This window comes from Accipiter gentilis, chromosome 1, assembly GCF_929443795.1.
Source record: "Accipiter gentilis chromosome 1, bAccGen1.1, whole genome shotgun sequence".
In the NCBI taxonomy this organism is placed as follows: domain Eukaryota; kingdom Metazoa; phylum Chordata; class Aves; order Accipitriformes; family Accipitridae; genus Astur; species Astur gentilis.
In genome coordinates, this window is record NC_064880.1 from 3,616,371 (window position 1) to 3,636,495 (window position 20,125).

At 42.2% G+C, this 20,125-nt stretch overlaps 1 protein-coding gene across 1 annotated transcript; it reads right to left on the reverse strand.

The window, feature by feature from the left end:
• Positions 1-709: 709 nt before the first annotated feature.
• SCNN1D (sodium channel epithelial 1 subunit delta) lies at positions 710-19,332 on the reverse strand. The gene is made up of 13 exons (XM_049801173.1): positions 19,253-19,332; positions 11,034-11,365; positions 9,938-10,190; positions 8,281-8,474; positions 6,705-6,808; positions 6,121-6,284; positions 5,436-5,534; positions 4,695-4,812; positions 4,052-4,130; positions 3,351-3,408; positions 2,520-2,575; positions 2,103-2,178; positions 710-1,828 (listed from the first exon to the last, which is right to left on the reverse strand). Exons 2-13 carry the CDS (start codon positions 11,348-11,350, stop codon positions 1,415-1,417), a joined length of 1,932 nt encoding a protein of 643 aa, XP_049657130.1. The 5' UTR covers positions 11,351-11,365; positions 19,253-19,332; the 3' UTR covers positions 710-1,414.
• Positions 19,333-20,125: the final 793 nt, after the last annotated feature.

Here is a 20,125-nt window from a genome sequence, read left to right on the forward strand (position 1 = left end):
AGCAAAGAAGCTGTATTTCCCAGTGCAGAAGACCCAGGGAAAAGGCTGAATCACCCACTGCAATGGAGCCCACACGTTCCTATTCATTGTAACTTGGCCGGTGTATTACAGCACAATTCATTTGGGTTTGGTCTACATCTCTGTAGATTCTCCTTGTGAATGAAAAAAAGAAAATAATCAAGCAAATCAAGCAAAAAAGTGAGATTTTCAAGAGTATCTTAGTGCTTGGCTTCCAATGATGTCAGCAGCAAACTGAAGGCTATGAGGATCCCACCCCCGTGTCTGGAACCAAACTCTCTTCATGACTTGGCCCTATGCATTTAGGCTTCTGCAAGTAAGGTCTGGACATTTTGAAAAAGACTGTTCCAGACCCAGAGCTTAGAAGTAACAATTAGGCAATAACAACCCCAAATATCGGTTGAAGGCAAAACAAAGTCAAACTAAACCCCCAGTCACAGTCTGTATTCAGAGCATTTTATTATTTAAAAAAAGTTACAAAACAAAGCTCATTGATTTCTTGTTAACTCTTGTTTTCTACAGAAAGTCATAAACAAGATTATAACAGGGTAAAATGCTCCTGTGCAAACTTCTTCATCAAAAATAAATGTGTTATTTTATGTACAGATAAGTTACTGTCAAATATTAACATTAAAACATCTCTATTTATAAATGGACTGCAACAAAAATGCAGCAATGTTTTAATCTTCTAAATAAATCAGATGCTTCGTCTGTGACATAAAAAAGTTATCAACCCCATTTCTTCTCTTTCCTTTCCTCTAAGGTAGTAAGTCTCATTTGAAATAATCTGGGTTAAGTCTAAAAGCATCTAAGCAGCAGTATTCTGTGCACTGTCCTCAAAATGCAACAGTAATAGGTTAAGGACAGAGAGGTGTCTTGGAAGCAAAGCTGTAATCGGAGCCACCTCTTGTTATTATTACATGCTGTTATCCTCAAGACAACACCAACTGATAGGAGCACGCACTCCTTAGCCTCCATTGGAAATCTTGCTACTAACAGCCAGGCTGGATTTTCTCTTGAGTACGTTTGTGAAATGTAGATGGGCCTGTCCGAAGCCACAGGCTGATTTCCTCACAAGGGTTTAAAAGTTAAAAGCTATGAATAGGCTTTTATGAGGACTCGAGACGACTGTCCCAGAGAGTAGAAGTACAGTTCTCCCCTCCCCAGATACTCATTAGGAACAAAAGAACATTGCATGATGCCTGAATCCAGGACACACGGGTGGTTTAATAATGAACTTGTAATAGCTGGAGGAGGATTGCCAAGCTCAGCAGTGTGGCGTTTAGGTGCTCACAGATCGTGGATCCGGAACGTTTCTGTTTGCAGTCTTTCTGACAGCACCCGAGCATTACAGGAGTTTCAAGTCTCCCACTTCTCTGTGCGCACAAACGCATCCTTAGCTATCCGGTTGCCCTTCCGAAGAGCTGTCCTTCGTGTATCTAAATCCATTAAGCACCACATCTGGGCAAAGCTCGGGCATTTCCACCTTGCTGGAGAGTGGGTGAAGATGCAGGTCACTGTTGTTGCCCATGGCAATAGTCACTCCAGAAGGGTGAGTATGAGCAGAATCATCATCTTTTCCAGCTTCTTCTTGCACAACTCGGTAGTTTTCTAGGGTCAAGCTCACGCTGGGGATGGTAGGAGCGTGAGCTACTTGCAACGTCTTCTTTGACCTGAACCTTTGGTAGCAGAAGAGCAGAGACAAGACTAGTGTATCTATAAGCAGCTCAAACATTTCAACTACAGACAACACTGAGGATCCAAACCAGAGACTCCATTGGCTTCCCATGCTGGACAGAAGCAGATTCTCCTGGGGAAAGAATCAAAAGGTTGTGTTTATCAAACACAGCAGAGCTCTGGGAACATGAAATTATTGCGTATTTCCAGCAGGTCAGTTAGCTGCTTGGCATTTGGGGAGTAATTTTGTGTGACTGTGTAAAATGCGAAATTTTCAAGTCCCTTCCTTAAAGAAGAATAATTCCATCCCATCTTGGGGGCTGTAAATAACCCTCCCTCCAACCATACACAGCACACCATGAGTAATGAGAGGTAACAATGTTTTGAGCCGACGTAGTGCAACTTACTGAGAGTAAAGGAGACTCGTTCACGGACTGGTAGTTCAGTTGCTGGTAGAAGATAGTCACCTTGGCAATATCCTTCCTGTAGTGGAGAAAGGGAGAGGTTAGCAATGGTGGGATGTCCACGCACCATTCACCTGGTGGAAGGTACTGCTGGCATTCTGCTCTCGGTTTTACACGCTGATTGCTAGGCAGTAGGTTTCACCACACACTCAAGCTTTTTTCCTGAGGGTGTTTAACATGAGCTTGGAAAAGTTGCAGAAGTGACTGTCTTACAGTGTTGTGAGGAAAGCTGGGAAATTTATTGGATTACCCTGTACGTTTTTCTCTTGTCCTCCCTTTCCAGACTAATGTCTACAAATTCTGCAAGGATGAAGAGTTAATCCATAGTTTTAGCAGGGGTACCCTCTCGCAGTGACTGACCTGTTGCTGGTAGAATTATATCCATTTTGATGCCTTAGAGCTTGGCGGATCCAGTCCTGCAGCAGAGTATATGTATGTTATTTGCAATCCTGTCTTCTGAGTTTTTATTTAATATTTTGTAAATGCAGATTTCATAAGCAGTAAAATGGCTATTGTGAATAACGGAAAAGGATGTAATTGATTGGTTTATATCATATAGTGATAGCTATCAAGTCGTAGCTATATTTGCCAGAATAGCAAGGAAATGCACACTGATATTTTAGGTTTGTATAGTATTCTAGTTCTTAAATTCTGCCTTTAATGGCAACCCCACCAAATAGTTTCCTCTTTTAAAATGTATCGGTTGTATTTACATCTCCATTATCACCTATTCCACATGAATTAATTACCTGGTCATACCGCCTGAATGCCCATTTAACATTAGAACATGAGAAACGGCAAGAGGTCATCTATTGACTCAGAGAGTTTCCACTGCAGCCCTGCAGCACCTCACAAACAGTAATAAGCGAGTTGTTACACCACAACACCCACTGGAAGCAGAAAGTCATTAGCACCATTGTGTAGGTGGGAACTAAGGCAGTGAGGTGAACTGCTTAAGGTCACGAGGAAGTTCGGATTGGAACTGGAATTGAATGTACCTCTCTAGCATCTTATTCCAGCACCTTAACTACAGAGTCGTTCCCTTGGGCCCGGGTTTGGGACCAGTTCGCTTTATTCGCCATGTCCATTGCTGCTGCCTAAGTCATTATTTTCGCCCTTAACTTTAATGTTCCAACAGCCACAGTAAATACAGTATCCCCTCTAAAGATAGCAGTTGTCTGCATGGACTACCTGAGACTTCGCTGATGGCCACTTAGCTGTCCCAGCAGACACCTTGTACAGTGATTCCCTGGTAAGATAAAAATGGAGATTATGATCGCTATGACTCTTGGCATTTAAAAGTGAATACATGAAGGAGTTTAACAATGCTAACTACTTGCGCAAAGCAGAAGTTCTGGGGGTGGCTCTTGAGAACCTTGGAAAAAGCTTTGTAAATCAGCTTAGAAAATAAAACCAGAGGTTGCCTGAAAACCGTTCAGGTCAGGAGGAAAACTAGAACTGTTTCAAAATCCTGACAACTTTTCTTGGATGCATTCAAAACCAAAATATTTGATATTTTGCTTTAAAATTATGTCTTTCTATTTTGAAATTGACCTAGAATAAAAAAGGTAAACCAAGAAAAGTAATATAGATTGAAAAATGACAAAACCAGTTTGGTTTGGGCTTAATAAAACGTTTCAGTGTGATTAAAACAACTTCCCCTCTCTGCTGTCATGCGCACACAAAGTTCGTATTTAATTTGTTTAATGTTGTCATCTTTTTCCTTTCTCAGCACTGGGGTTCGAACATCAAATTGAAATCTCTGGTTCAGAAAATGCCAAAATGCAGTCAGCCCGCCGGTCCGTACGTTTTCCACTAAGTTGCCTACATTTCCACTGGTGTAATTTTCCCCTGCAAGCTGGGATTTATTGGGGTCCACTTTTGTGACCTACCGGCAAGGCTTGGGGCACTGGTCAAAACAATTCAGGTGATGATTTCTGAGCCTGTTGTACAGCTGGTAAAAGCAGTGACCTGGTGAAAGAAATGGCAGGAACACATTCAGACACCTCCTCAGGAAAGAGAAGGCTACCAAATGGAAAGGTACCAAAACCTCTGCCTTCACTTGGCCTTCCGAGCATACAGCGCTCTCTGAGGGACCTGGTTTTGCCTCACTCTCTCTTCGGAATGGTTCCAGATGGCCGAGCTAATCACCTGTGTGCAATGCAGGTGCCTTCCCCTCTAAGGTTGTATTGAGGATAGGCCGACCAGAAAACCAAAAGAAAGTCATTCAAAGCTTTGTCTTACACCAGCACAGCCACTAATATTTGTAACAACGAAAGAGCTTGACCGCATATTATTGTACTTAATGAAGGATGCTTGATAGCATCAAGATTTTTAATGCACTAACTCGATACCCAGGCAAACACACAGAAAGGTGTCTGCCATCTGGCTGGATTCAGTGAGGTGAGGAAATAGGCTAAGCAGGAAATAGGCACAAAGTAGAAGGGCCGTAATCTAAGGAGTCATGTAAGCAGTGACTACTGTAGGAAGGTGTTCCCTTCCGACAAGGACAGGACAGCAGTCTTTTGCTCTTACCCCATGCAGGCTGCTTATTGTAGTCACAGTATTCAGCACCAGGAGGCAGTGGGTAGTAGTAATAACCGCAGCCACATTTTCGAACCATTATGTGCTGAAAGCAGGAATGCAAACAAGCCTGGAAAATAAAGAAGTCATAAAAGACTGGATAAGCCAGAAATTCTCAAGTGCCCGCATCTTCACACTGTAGCATAGAGCTGGTAGGAGACAATGTAGAGATTTTGTTACTACAGAAAGACACCAGCCGTTGCTAGAGTATGATGACGCAAAAGGTTTTCACTTTTCATTTCTTGTCTTTACCTCTGAAAACAGTATTGAATTCAATGAGATGACAGAATTTCCCCCAGCTCCCTTTTTCATTATACCCAGTAACATCTCAGTTAAGCAGCCCAAACACCTAGAGCCAGGAGCAATTACTTACACAAATAAAGACCTGACGGCCCAAGAATATCCCGATAGAACTGTCCAGCTGCCTTTACTGGCTCACTGTCCGATCTCTCTTGTGTGACAAAGAGGGAGGAGCCCCAGTGTCTGGGACTAAGTATCCCGCTCTCAGTAAAACACATCCCAAGTTACAACACCCTGTTTGTGAGCTTCTCTTCAGAGGGGCATGAATCTCCCTGTTATCTCCAGCAATGAACCTCCTGATTTGTAAAAGCTCTCTGGAGAGTAAGGTATGACTTGTTCGCTAGTCATCCACTCTGAATAAACTGGGGCCTCAGCCAGCCGCTCTGACAATACCTGCAGGGTGTAGGAGTTGTTGTACAGGAGTTTAACATTCACATCATCGCCATTAGTTGTGCATTTCCCATAATTGCCACCCAGGCGATTCACCTCATCCTGTGGACACAGAAAAGAGGCTTGAGTGATTAGGAGCTTTAATTGGACCTAGCCATCACCAGCTAAACTTAACTGGATGGAGCATCATATACAGGACAGGAAGTGTAGTAATATACGTGAACAGCTCAGCTATACCTTGCTAATAAAACATATACAGTAACAGGGCAAAGGTAGGAGAGTGCACGTGGTCAGTCACTAGGGTTCAGCTGACAAGCAATAACTCATCATGTCAAAATAACTAAATCGCTTCTGAATGTTTGTTCTCATCCTAATATACACACGTAGCCCCCTGTCTAGAGCTGGAACGAGATGTAAGAGGTGTAAGAGCTTCAGTGTAAAACAAATCAGGCCCCAATGTATTGAGGACCAAAAGGCCACTTGAACATTTGGAATAATTTTGTTTTGCCCATGGGAAACTGAGCACAGTGAAGAGAGAAGAGGGGCTTGCATAAATATACATGCAGAGTCAAGAAGTGAACACAAGAGTCTCACAGGTCCGTTGTATGAGTCAGTCACAGCGTTCAGCTCATCACAACTTTCTGCAATCAGAAGGAAACGAAACAATGCTCTTGAGCAAGTGGCTGACCTGCTGAATGCCTATGGTAGTTGCAATGCCTGGTCTGATGTCAAAGCCTTCGTGCTCAAGGAATGGTGTCTGATTGTGGTTGTGTATCATCACTTTCACACCTGCGACTGTAGACAAGAGTGGGATGTGATCCTTCTGCTCTGCTCTCAGGATAAGGGAAAGTCCTGTAAACCAAAGAAAAGGGAAGCATATAATGGCTTATTCTGGGCCAAAATAGGAATACCACTATGTCTTGAATTCTCAGCACTGATCAAACTGCTGTCTTAGCTCGCAGAAGAGACATTCTTTTTCTTTAGAGACCTGGTGAGTGGTCAGGTAGTAACTGCACCAGCCTATTCCAAAACTCTAATAATATTCTGCTTGAAAACTAAATTAATATTCTGCTTGCTACAAGTTAAGATGGGGTTGATATGGCTATCATATACATGTGGCTAGTGAAGCAAGCAAATACAGTCAATAATTTGTGCCGCTAGACTAGAAGAGAGGGCTATATGTCAGTAAGACATGTATAGAAGACATATTTAATCCATAGCCAAAATATATTAACTTTAGCTCTTCTTCCCACCCTTTGCCAAATAACATACCGTAAGGAATCCCTGGTTTTGTAGCTGTCCAAAAAGAGTCTGTTCCCTTGCTGTTAAAAGTATAGCAGCTTCCAAAGACTGGGTGGTGAAAGTGAACATAGTCACTGAAATCAAGAGACATTTTGATAGGTTTTAATTATGAGTGTAGCAATACCTTTACTTCTACATAGGATGTGTTTTGTGTTTGTGTGTATGTACAGGAGTGCCTATGGGAAAGAGTTGTTAACTCACTGGAGACAAGGAAAAAAATCAGGTGCACAAGGATTCACTGCTCACCCAAGGTTACAGCTAGAGCAGCAAACACAGAAGTCGAATTCAGAGTTCTGACTTGCTTTTCCTTCCACCAAGTAGACTAAATTTTTCCCTGCTTGTTCCGACAACCAGGCCGGTTGAAGTTTGGTGCTCTAATCAGTAGGAGAAACACCACTTCTGTGCTCTAATCAATAAGAGAAATAGATTCTCTCTTTCCTTGCTTTCTTAAAAACTGTACCACTTATTATGATCATGTTGAACTTCGCTGGCCAAGTCAGCCTCCACATTCTCCCAGTTTATAGGAGTTCTTAAGAAGAGTTGGGTGAACAGACGTACAAAAGTGACAATGCTCACCATCAAGTGCACTGATGAAGATACATTACATGACAGCATCAGAAACACGAAGTGCAGAAGAACATAAGAGTCAGTTGCCTCCAGGAAAGATAAAACAGTACCTTATCTCATAAAAAGATCTACAACAAACTTTGCAGACCCCTCTTCCCTTTGCTGAAAGTGCTCAGAAAAATGCTTAAATTTGCCTTCTGCTTATTCTGTGTCATAGATGAGTGCATTGCTGTTAACTTCGTTCAGGTCATCAGCTGAAAACAAAAAGGCCAGCAAATGGCTCGTGTGTCTGAGGCACAGCATTGTCTTGGATGGTGTATTTGGAAGAGCTTCCGATAGTGGAGACCATAGGCATGCAGGAAAAAGAAGGTATACATTTGCCTTTGGTATGTGCAGCAAGCTCACTTCCTTGCCTCTAGGGACAAAAGGATGCAAAAAGACCATCTGGCCCTTTTGCTATTAACTGAGTTCTCCTGGCAAAATAGTTGAGAACAATCCTTGTGCTCAGGGGCCAAGTGCTACAGTAGACTCATGAGAACCTTCTTCCACTTCTCTCCCCCTTTTTTATTGTCACAGCAAAAAGAGATCCCACTTTTACATATCGAATATCTGAGGATTCCTGCTCCTTTCCTCTCATGTGGATAGACATTCATCATATACCATTCAATACAGGCAATGCATCTTTATACAAGCAAAGGTTTAATTCCTGCTGAATTTCTCTTAGGCTTCTTTGACACCCTAAGACACTAACTCACAGTCACAGAGGTAAGTCATGGCAGAACGCTAATTTCTAGGTTCCTAGCCCCATCCTCTGATCATGAAAGCCTGTTCTGTCAGTCAGATCTCCAACAAGGGCTAAGCCTGGCAGTATGCCATGAGATGCAGTGCCTGCGCTGCCTGAAATTGTAGGCTCAGTTTCAGTCTCCCGAGTCCCTGAGTTCTGCTGAAATCACAATTAGTGCCTCAAGAAGTAACATACCTGGGTCTGCAGGGCTCCCCATCGTACTGACAGGAGTAGACCATATCTTCTATTTGCTCCTCATGGTCAGAAATGTTGATTATAACTGGTAGCTGGGACATGATATTCATGTAGTGAAACCTGTACCATTCAAGAATTGCATCCATTCCAGATGAATAGGTCTTGTAGAAGCAATTCCCACCTGTGGCATTGCACTGGAAGAAGAGAGGGAGCCCTTCAGCACAGCCAGAACATGACAGATTTAGGGTAACAGAGATCAGGGAGTAAAGGCAATACTGGATACAGGGGAACCTCTATTTTTTCAGAAAGTTAAGTCTGATAATTTTAATTATCACAGAATCACAGAATGGCTGAGGTTGGAAGGGACCTCTGGAGGTCACCTTGTTATGTGCTAAGCACCTTCTCTCCCTGAAGCTGAATAAGGTGTGCTTTTTCGTCTCAGAGGAACGAGTGCGGGGGAAAAGAGGCAGGAGAAGAGGGAAGACAAGCAAACTCAAGTACCTTGGGAGAAGGAAGGACAGGGCTGGTGGGAACTCTCTACAGCCCATGAATCATGAGCCAAGTCCTGAGACGCTTTCTTTGTTCTTACTCGGGACTTAGACAGGTAAACACCCACAGATTCTGGTGAAAGTGTGCCTCGTGAAGGGCTACAGGATAGGGCAAGACGATAATAATCAGGCAAAAATTGCTGGCCTTCCAAGCCACATCAATCTCTCTCTCATAGCTTCTGCTCCCAGATCTACGCTAACCCTGTTTTTGATATGAAGAATCTGGAGCATTTGCCTCCTTCTCCGAAGTCACAGACACACATTTATTGTATTCATCCTCTTGATTTGTTATTGCCATCTTTTGTTTTATCTGCAACATTTCTAGTGCCCCCGGTACCACAGCATTTAGACACTGAGGGAATCCTCGCATGTCGTTTCTGTTATTTCTAGGCTGCTAAGTCTAGATGTTCCGTGTATTTTTAGAAAGGGGGTACAATGATTCCCATAGCCTGCTGCTACCGTTCTCTACTGAATTTGTCACTGCCAGAAGGACTTTACAAGCGAGTGGGCTGTGCACGATCATTGATCTTGCTATTTTTTCACTTCACAAGAATCCTAGCAATCAGCACAAATGGTTAGAGGCCGGGATGGACTCTCCTGAAACATCCTGAAGGTGTCCTTACACAGCACTGAAACTATTTTTTTCACTCAGTTTTTTGGAATGTACCTCGTGAGCGAGACCTTGGTCAGGGCCCTGAGTGCACTGTTAAGCCTTAACGTCCCCGAAGCAGCCTCAGCTGTGTCCTCCACCCACACCTTCCACCCGTGGGCCCAGGCGCTCATTTAAGCTCAGCCCAGCTCCTTCAGCCCCATTTTGGGCTGCGGTGTGGGGCTGCTGCCTTCCAGCTAGGCCTCTGCTGTGCTCCTGCCTGGCTGCGGACCCTGTTGATCTGGTGGGATAACTTCATGGCCTGGACTTCAACCGGCCTCATCACCCTCATCTTGCCTGATGACCCGGACCCTTGGTTGGACCCGGCCACCATCTGTGTGTGAGGTTTTCCTGCCGGTTTGCCGAGGTTATAGGGTCCCCCTCAGCCCCTTTCCCTCAGGGAGCAGCCGGTCCTCGTGCCTGAAGCCGGGTTAAAGCCTCAAAGAGGACACGCACTTACCAGCCTGAAGCCCACGCTGGAAAGCTTCTTCCCTGACCTGTTATTGTGGTCAGCCATTCTCATGAGTGAGAAGTTTTGGCTCAGCTTGAAGCTAGATCTGCTGAGGTTGCCTGTGCTTGACAAGTCTTTTATGCGGATGTTTTTCTCGTTCACGTGGAATAAGCTGGCGGATGTGTTGATGCCGTACAAAAAAGCGATTGATTCCTCTGCCATGTGGTCCAGTTGAACCAAATGTTCACTAACCAGTTCAAATCTACAAGGAACAAAAATATTAGGTCTTTGTGAATATCCACATTTTTATCGGACAAAAGCGCTTTATTTTATGTACCCTGGCAGTATCTATGGAAAGGCTGCTCTCGCGGTCTCTCTGCAGACCTTGATGTCTGTGTTGAGAAAAGCCAACAATTATGGTGCCTACGCTTAGCAAACCTAACTTCAGTAAATTCATTTATTAGGAGCTCCAGCGGCTGAATTTCCAGTTGTTGTATCTTCCACTGAAAACCTCAGAACCTGTAGCTGTGCAGCATCAGCTGCACAAACTGGACTTCCTGTCAGACAATTAGATAATTATTCTGAGGAGATTATGTAATTCGTTTACTATGTAATTTGAAATGTCTCGATAACTTGCCACTACTGTGGGAGCCTTGTTTGACAAGCAGAGCCACAGACTTTCACAGAAGTTCTATCGTTTCCTTAAAGCCATCGTGCCATACGAAAACCCAAGCAGAACCAGCTCTAGCATGCGTCGTTCCAGAGATTAGTAGTTTAGTTAGGAATGAATACGCACAGTAGCCATGTTTTTCGGGGAAAGACTGTTTTTATCGGAGCACAAAATCAGTTAGCAGCTTGAACCAAGTCACAAGGTAGAGTTTCCTCTACCCTGACTCAGTGCACGAAATAAACTGCTACATGCCCGTTGCACAATTCCTAACAAGATCTTATCTTAAAACCAGTTTGGAAATAACAACAGTCCCTTTCCACCTCTGTGAAGCAGAGGGACCTCCCTTTACCTTCAGCTTCCTTAGTCGTAAGGTTGCTGACCCTTCCTGAACCTTTGTGACTGTAAAGACATGACTACAGCCAAGGCACAGGTTACCTGTATGGGTCCAGATTGCAGATGGTAATTGCTGGAAACATCTTGGGCTCTGAATGCATCGACATGGTCAGGACAACAGGGTAGGCCCAGTACTGGCTGAACATAAGTGCAAATTGCCAGTATAACATGCCGAAGCTGGCAAGTAAAAGCAGAGTCCAAAAAGCTGTTTTCATCCTATTGCTGTCTGAGCATACAAGGCGGATGGTGCCGTGGATTGTTGTGTTCTTACAGAAGAACTCAAACATGTCCTTGAAGGAATCATAAAACTCAATCAAGCCTTCTTTCTTCTCTTCTTCTCTTGCTGCTTCCTGCTCCATCCTCTAAGTCTGTTTCTGTTCAAGAAAAGAGAAAAAAAAAAAAAATCTTATTAGCTTGTTAGAAAGACCACGGCCGATCTGTGGACTCTTTCAAACAGGGCGCCAATGAATTTGTTATTGGCAAAAGCTGAAAATAACTGTGAACTGAGACTCATCTGTCTTTCCAGACTGTGGACACCAGGAAGTAGCAGAGAGGTCAAATGTTCCGCACGCTGCTGCTGAAGTAACTCGAGGCATTCTAGCACAGTTACACTATGACTTCTGTGTCAGTGTGGATATGCAAAGGTAAAGTGACTAATACACAAGCTGCTGAGAAGTCTGCGGCCAAAGGGGTGTGTAGTTTTCTTCCTTCTAGGAACACTAAGACCAATGTTTAATTCTGAAACATGGTGTCACTGTGCGTTAATACAGATCTGTAACTAATTCATTATTATGAGTATATCGCTAGTGAAACATGGCCCATAGGCCTGAAACAAGACTGTCTCAGCACTAGCAATATGGCTTCATCCTTATGTCAAGGAATTGGGATAAATCCAACTTTCAAGTGCATGAAAGGGACAAATTAGGATCTGGCTTTAATTTTTGCTATATAATCTCTCATTCTGCAGAATGGAGGTAAGCAGGATTAATTTCTTCCATCCCTTAAATAGACCTACTTCCAAGATGAAATATGGTAGGTATTTCATAGTTCAGATGAGCAGAATTAGGTATTCGGGAAAGGAAGTGGAGGAAAACACCGCCTCAGTTGAAACCACAGAGGGGATTAACCAAATCAGGGTATGGATAAAGCACTGCAGATACTACTTAAAACAGAATGCTCTTGGGTTGTTTCTGAAAACCACAGAAATATTAACTATTAACAAATTTTTTCCCACCTATCTCTTACATAAATAGTTTCTTCCAGGAACCTAAAAATCTTCTCCTTCTCTCTATTTTACAGAAGTGAAAAAGGAAGCACAGAAACTGAAAATCACCCAAGAAGAGTGGCATAACTGGAAACCAAAATCCATCTCTCCTTTGTCACAGTAAGTAAAACATCTACTGTGCTCCTCTAGATAATTTCAGACTTTATGCTGATGAAAGCGTAAACATTATTTATGCTCATACATTTTAGCCAGCACAGACCAAGGACATCTTCCTAGGTTTTAGTACCTGTTTGGGACATCGGACGAATGTTGACATACTTCCACTTACTGAACGTGACATCAAGTCCTGTAATATGTGAGTTTCCAACATTACAGCACCCTGTGAATCACCCTACCTATTATGCTATTAAGAGAAGTTTACTGAGTACACCACTTTGGTCCAACCTTAACTCCAAATAAAAATCTTATAAATACAGTAACCGAATTTGAAGACAAGGCAAGGAGCCCACAAATAACTGAAGAATTGTTGCAGGTGGGCTATGTGATAACGAAATGAAAGCTCAGGCCCTTTACTGAGTTTTGGGTCTTGAAGTGTTTGGTGGTGGCTCAGCCTGAGGTGCCAGTGAGGTACCATAGCTCAGCTGGTACACACTACTGCCCTGACCTGCGATGCCTTCATCCTCAACTAGACCTCTCCATTTGAAATCAAGGCTTTATTTCAAAGGTCCCCGGAATAGGACACTTCATATGAAATGATATTTTAGAGTCACAAACTGCTAAGACAGTCTTTTCAGTGTACCTATTCATGTCAGAAAGATTAGGAATAACCCTTAAACAGTGAAGAGCACTCCAAAAGCTGTATACCAGATTAGCTTTAACATAGCCCACAAAAGCGTATTATCTGACAAGCAAACCCAGTTTATCACAAGTCATTTTCCCCAAAGCGCACAACACATACCATGTTTGTATGTTGTAAGACACTGTTTAACAATAATACAAAATTAACTCAAAGGCATATGCGTCTCCTTTATACTTTTATAATTAAGCATGAGAAATGATTTTTCAAATTTCTCAGATATACTTGCTGCTGAACAAGTACAGGAAGTGAAATAGAAAAGCGAAATATTAAAAAAGGGGCATGAACAATTGAAAGAAAAGACGTGTGATAAAAAACTGAAGGGGGAAATGATCAATTCCACTTTTGCTACAAGGTACCACTGATTTTCTGCAGTGCGTATATAGTTAAACTGTTACTCCCACACAGACTACACAGAGCCATAGTACTCTGAACCACTGGTTACAAATTTCATCAGGCAGCCTTACAGCTGAAGGCTTCTTCAGTCAAAGAGAACTGCCTGTGGCAAACTCCAGAAACAAAACCGTGGTAGTCTTGCTACCCCCTATTGTTACACATTTTGCAGATTAAACTCTTATGCTAAATTGTATGTTCAACCTTTATCTTATTCGGTCCTTTCTTTCTCATTTTATTGAGATAAGAATAAATGAAAATAAGCCTGCAGTGTATGTTAAGAAATATATTGAATTAGTCCTGAAATATTTATGGTATTTTAAGATAAAAATGAAAGTTGTGTGAGATTAAAACAGGAAAATTTAATTTGTTACTCTTGTATCAATCTCACTAGTCAGCTTTGTTCTAATGAAAAACAGTAGAAAAGAGTTACCAAAAAAGAATGCTAAATCAAATCTATCAAACACACTTTTTCTATGTATAATTTCAAATCTAAAAAAACCAGTAAATATTCAAACCATGGTTTTCAAAGACAATCCACAGTTTTCATACATTCCGTCTGGGCTTTTAAGGCTATGGCTAGTTAGCTCATACCCTTTGAATCTGCATTCTTAGAATAACTAGAATTAAAAAGCTATGATAATGCAAAAAAACCCCAGAGGGAATCTTTCAAAACACACGCGTACAGGCAACAGAACATCCGCTCTCCACCGGTTTCCCAAATCAGCCTACCACTAATTTATTTAACATAGCAATTGCAGTCAGGGACTTAACAAAACATGTAACAGCAACAGTGACCAGTTGCCTGTCTTGTCTGTGGTAAGTGCCTGGAGAGAGGCTGCAGGTTATAAGAAAGTCAGTGGAAGTTAAACAGCAGTGGCAAATAAGTACATGTTCATCTATCATCACAGCAACTCGATGCTCGACACATACTAAGCACTTACACATGAATGTCATGTAGTCAAATATTTAACTATGTGTATAGGTATCTATATATCAATCATACATATATACAGAAATACACAGTAAAGCAACTAAGACCAAATTGCAAAACACCCCACTGTACCTTGGCAGAAACTCTATCTTTGAGTGTTTAGAGTAGCCACTAAACTCAGCCTTCAGCTTTATCCTGAACAGAAGACAAGTCTTGGTCCAAAGCTGTCAGATTTTCTTTTCTAACTGAAGATACATCAGGAGCTGTCCAGCCTATATGGATCAGATTGATGACATCAAAAGGGGCAGGACTTAAGAAACAGATCATGAAAATTATTCAAAGCATGATCCAGGGAATAATGGGAAGTGAATGAACTGGACAAACAAGTTAACATTAAGGTTACACTTGAGTTAAAGTTGGTTTGAGTGGTGGTGGTGTGTTTGTTTCTTTTTTTTTTTTTTTTTTTTTTCCAATGGCTAGAATAGCTTTTTAGCCATAATTTCTACAGATGCCAAGGGAAGTAACCATGGACCCCATAAAGTAGACTCCACTCTGAACTTTCCCACCGAGGAACTAGCTTTCTGCCTTCTTTTCATGGTTTCCGGAGGCTTGCATGATCACTAGTAATTGAAGCCATTAAGGTTTCCACAGGTGTGCTTGAGGAATTACATACCTCAGTGTAATCTGAAATGATCAGCTACTCAGTCTAAGGCACACGTGGCAGTGGATTTCTTCCTGCTTCTCCAAGAATATTGCTCATCTGTAGTGGGCTATCCCATACCCATTAAGAATTTAATTTTTCAGATGTTGAGACTCAAATAGACTAAATCAGCCATGATACTCAATTTAAATTGGAACACCCTAGTTTTGTAATACTGCTTAGTTAAGACTTGCAAAAGTCTGCATAAGTAATGCAGAAGTAGATTCAGAATTCTGGGACTACTAAAACACAATCACCTCATATTGCTTGCATAATTAGTACTGACATCTGCCCAGTTGGAAAACAGCTCTGCAATGGTTTTGCAAGAAGCTTGTTATATGAAAATATTAATACTCTGGATATGGATAATGTTTAGAGCTCCAAATTGGACCAGCAGAGCTCCCGCCTGCCTTTTAAAATTGGCTGGAACTGGATTTTCTATGACATTGGATGTTGCAAAATACTTTCATTTGCAAAGACAATTGAAATTTCTTGTGAAATTGAATTCACAAAGAAGGGAGAAAGGACAAAGATTAGGGGAAACATGCTCTTCTGATTTTGACTAATTTCAGTCCTGTTTACATTTTTAACAACTGCTTTGTGCTGGATTTTGTTTTAGAAAACAAAACATGTAGAATGTTTATCTCAAATTTTAAAATGATTATTCTAAAAGATGCAAATCCTGCTAAACAGCTGCTATTAATGTGTTTTACCTCTCTTTGTCTTTGGTATTAAAAGGAAATGCCACCAAAAATATTTGGAAAATGTTTTAAATTTTAAAAAAAGACAGTATTTTGGGGTGTAAAAATTAAACTTCTGATTAAAAAATAATCCAATTGGCTCTTGAATGAACAGCTACAGCAGAGCCCCTTGTCACTGATTGATGAAGAAGTAGTCAAACTCTCGTTAAAAAACTCAGAACACTGAAAACCTGATTCTGTCATGTCCATCTATTTGTCCCCCACCCTTCTCTCTCTCTTCATTTTATATTGTGCAATAGAAAATGGCAACAATAAATCCTTGACAATGAAATTATTGCACAATGAACATACACAAGACAAATTCTGTTGCTTCATTATGGCTGCAGGCCTCTGTGTAGAGATTCTCTGGCAACACATCAGAACAATACCTTCTGAGGCAGCCATGAATTTTTCCTGCAGGAAATGGAGAAGAACTGGATATGCAGACAACGCTGTCCCTCAAGCAAGATGCCATTTCTGTTTGCACTTGCTCGTTTGTCATCCCGCATCCCGAACTGGGAGGAGAGGGGAAAAGAACTCTCTCGCTGGTTAAAAAGTAAGTTGGCGTTTCTTTCAAAATACAGAAACAGATTATGGAGATAACGTTCACGAGAAAGTCCTTCAGGGTTGCAAAAAGGCTATTCTATAATTATTTTCAGTGGGGCAGAGAATGTTTATTAGTGCTCATAGTATTGTAATGGAGGGAAGGAGTAAGTATATTGTATGCCCCGCGTAGCAGCAGCAAATGTCAATGGTTGAATACACTCTTTGGACACGTTATGCTTTACACAGAAGGATGCCTCCCACACTATAAGTTTTCAAGCCCCTTTCCCTGAATTGCAATTTTTTCCCCGGTTGAGATTAATGGAATCACATCCCATTTAGTTGATGAAAACAGTACAGGTAAACAAAACAATTTTGTCGTTTTGCTTTTAAGCTTTTACATTGTTGTCACGTATTAAAGGAACTGTCCAAACTCCACTCTTGACCCTACACTAGCCTTCATTATTGTGCATGCTCATCACAGATGGTAATACAATTCTCACCTATTTGATAGACTGCTGAAACAGAAATGAAAATCAGACTGTACAAACATGCTTCTGAATATGTGCCTTCTTAGCAGCAGCAGCAGCTCAGAGCAACAAAAGTGAGGTACAAGGAGCATCCTGCAGGCAGAGAGAAGAGACTTTAGCTGCTTCCCATGGGCAAAAGAGTTCCTCAGTGAATTAATATTCCTTGTGGAATGGACTCAGGCACTTAGGGAAATCTACTACCAGGCAATAATTTCTTTTTATCCTTGAATATTTCCTTACAGCTGGTGCACGTGAAAAAAGTTTCGCTCTCTCTAGAGCAAATCTCTCTCATAACACTGACTTTGGCTATTATTAGACACTAAGCAGATGAACAGCACAGACAACGTTCAGCATGTTGAACAGTGTGCCTGTCCCTTATTACATTTGCTGTTGTTACAGGCTTGAGTGAAAGAGTCAGAGATTAAACTGGAGAAGCTTAGCGATAATCTCTAGCCAGTCCCTCTTGCTGTGACTGGCTAGTCCTCTAGAGCTCAAATATTAATATTTTGCCCAATATCATTTTAAATGTCCAAACCAAGAGGTACCAGTGTCTGGACTTCTTGTGAGAACACTGAATTGCAGTGAGCTGAGTCTGACCAGACAGATAAGAGTGCTTTTCCTAGTCACGTAAATCACACGCTTTTTGGCTTACGCAGGTACAAGAGAGGACGCTTTAGCTAGTCATTCATGAAGACTTTCCCCCTGGGCTGAAAATTGCTTGCACCGAGAGGCCTAAAGCAAATTAACAAACTGAAATGACACATCAAAATCCCCCCACTTCTAGCAGCTTTCCCTGCTGCCATACCACACTGTAAACTTCACTGTAATTTGCTGTCCACTAACCACACAAACTATCTTTTAGTTATTAACTTTCTCCCTTGTTGCATTTGTTTCATATTATCGCCCTCTCACACTTAAGTGTTTCATTACTTTCTATTCTTCCTCAACTCGCCTGTGTCTTCTGGAGATTCCCCACTTTTTTCTCTATATTGTTCTTCAGTCTGTGAGCTGAGAAAAGCAGCCTTTGGCATCCACCTCCTCCGGCAGTGGAAGTGACACGGAGCAGATCCTGTACCCTCCTGCCTTCAGCAGGCTTTGTAGATCTACAGTCTAATCCTGATTTTTAGCAAATCTTGCTTTACTCACGTCACTCGTTCCTGCATGAATGGCGTTTATTCTCCTGGAATGCTCCAGGTTACTCTGTCAAACCATCTTCCCACATTTTCTCTCATTACACAGGACACAGCGCACCAACCCAGTTTTCCCCTCTCCGAAATCAGCGTGACTTGTCTCCTCTGGTTTTGTGGAAACTCCCTCACGGTGCTTTCTTCATGGCCACTGGATGAGCCAGTCTATTCCTCCTCCCACTCAAAGGCAGACAAACTTCTGCGGGCAACTATAGAAAAAGGAAACTCCCAGTGTTTCCTCTTTGCATTTGTTGGTTGGCTGTGCTGTGTATGGACTTGAAGCGGCATGCATCAGGCTCTGCCTCCTGTATTTTTTTTTTCCCCAGTTCTTACTAGCCAGAACCACTTTGTCACCTTTTCAAAGCAGAACACAGTTGTTTCTCTGCTGTCCTACTGGAGAAAGGAGCGGTACTCAGGCATATTACGGCAGTGCTGACAGCTTTTTCAGTCCTGTGCAAGAGGCAGAACAAAGGCAGTCCCTGCTCTAGAGAGCTTCCAAACATTGCTTAATGTCTCCTTTTGATCCTGCCCTAAACGTTCCTGAACTGACTCTGATTTTCAGGTGTTTTCCTCGTCTCCTGGAATCTCCGTGTTGAAGCTCGGTTCACCAAAATTTCTTCTGGGAATCCCAACATTCATTGCTTTGATTGTGCGATGCTTTGATTTTGCGATGCTTTGAGCCATGGCTGAGGGCATCTATATCTTGAAACCAGAGTGAGCTATGCCTGCAGAAATAGGATAGTATTGGTGTACCTCGCCATCCTTTTTGCACTGGTTTGCATCTAGCCAGAGCAGGTTCAAATGTTGCAAAGGCTGCCAAACCTGCTCAAGGAAGTAGGTAAACACTCTTTAACTTGTGCTGAGCTCCCTAATGCTCCGGTTTTATCACCAGCAGTGCCTGAGTTAGCAAGGCTAAAGCTAGCTGGCACATCCTTACAAAACCCAGAAATCACAGCAATGAGCACATGCATATTCTGCTAGTCATCAGCCATTTAAATATTCCTTAATTACACCCCTTGTTATGAAGAGGCCCCACGTAACCCCTGCTTTTCATTAAGCCTCCACCAGAGGCGCATAGGGTTAAAAATGCAGCCTCAGTAGCAAAACCCTGCTTGCTTCCAGTATGACCAAACATTCATTTCCACTCACTCACCTTTCTGAGTAAGATGTCTGTAGCTGCTCCTGTCATCCCTCTGGGATAACACCTGCTTTTTTGTTTCTCTTCCTGTTCTCTGTTCTTGTTTCTTTAGTCACAGGCCTTCATAGATGCTGTTCCACCTGTTCAGACCTGACAAACCCTCAGCCAATTTCAAAGATTCACAGGCTGGTGAAATTCTGCTTGCTAGTGGATTTTCTTTTTTTTTTTAATCCTACTCCAGCTCAGAGGCAGTATCTGTGGGAATGCTGATGCAATTAGGGCTGGCAGAGGTTGGAGAACATCAGTTCTGTGGACATGCAAGATGCAACCATCCTGGAATCACAGTTACCATAACTCCATCATAAATGAAGCCAAAATCTCCCCAAGCAGTTGTCCAAGCTCCTGGAGAAAGTGGTAGATAGTACTTCTGGCTCCTGTCTTCTGGCAATAGGCAAGCAGGTCTCCCCTGGCAATCCCTACTCGTCTCTGTACCCCGGAGAGAGACTGCAATGCAATGCTTGGTAGCAATTCACTGGGGTTAATCAACCCAGTAACTTCAGGCTTTCGTATTGGGAACTAGAACAGATGTCAACAAGAGGAAGAGGTACTACAGTATGGCAACTAGGAAGGAGGGGAATGAAGAAACTGGGAACAAACTGCGCAAGGGCAAAACAGTCATTAGCAAATCAGTAACTGAAACTAACTATTACATAAGTGACTATGTCAGCTGTCATACCTCTTTAGATGGGTGCTTTTTGGCTTAAATTCAAGTGCAGTACTACATCTGCCATCAGCAACCTCTGAAGGATTCCTTCACCTCCTCATAGAACAGCTCTATTCGTGCCTGAGTCAGTAATTGCAAAGTCATAGCCCCAGTGACAAACATAC

Excerpts from the sequence above, each read along its gene's own strand:
- SCNN1D (XM_049801173.1), bottom strand. The coding sequence starts at position 11,350 with ATGGAGCAGGAAGCAGCAAGAGAAGAAGAGAAGAAAGAAGGCTTGATT. Across the intron at positions 8,475-9,937 it reads CCAGCGTGGGCTTCAGGCTG|TGCAATGCCACAGGTGGGAA; the intron begins GTAAGTGCGTGT and ends CTCTTCTTCCAG. Across the intron at positions 2,576-3,350 it reads GGCCATCAGCGAAGTCTCAG|GACTGGATCCGCCAAGCTCT; the intron begins GTAGTCCATGCA and ends ACTCTGCTGCAG.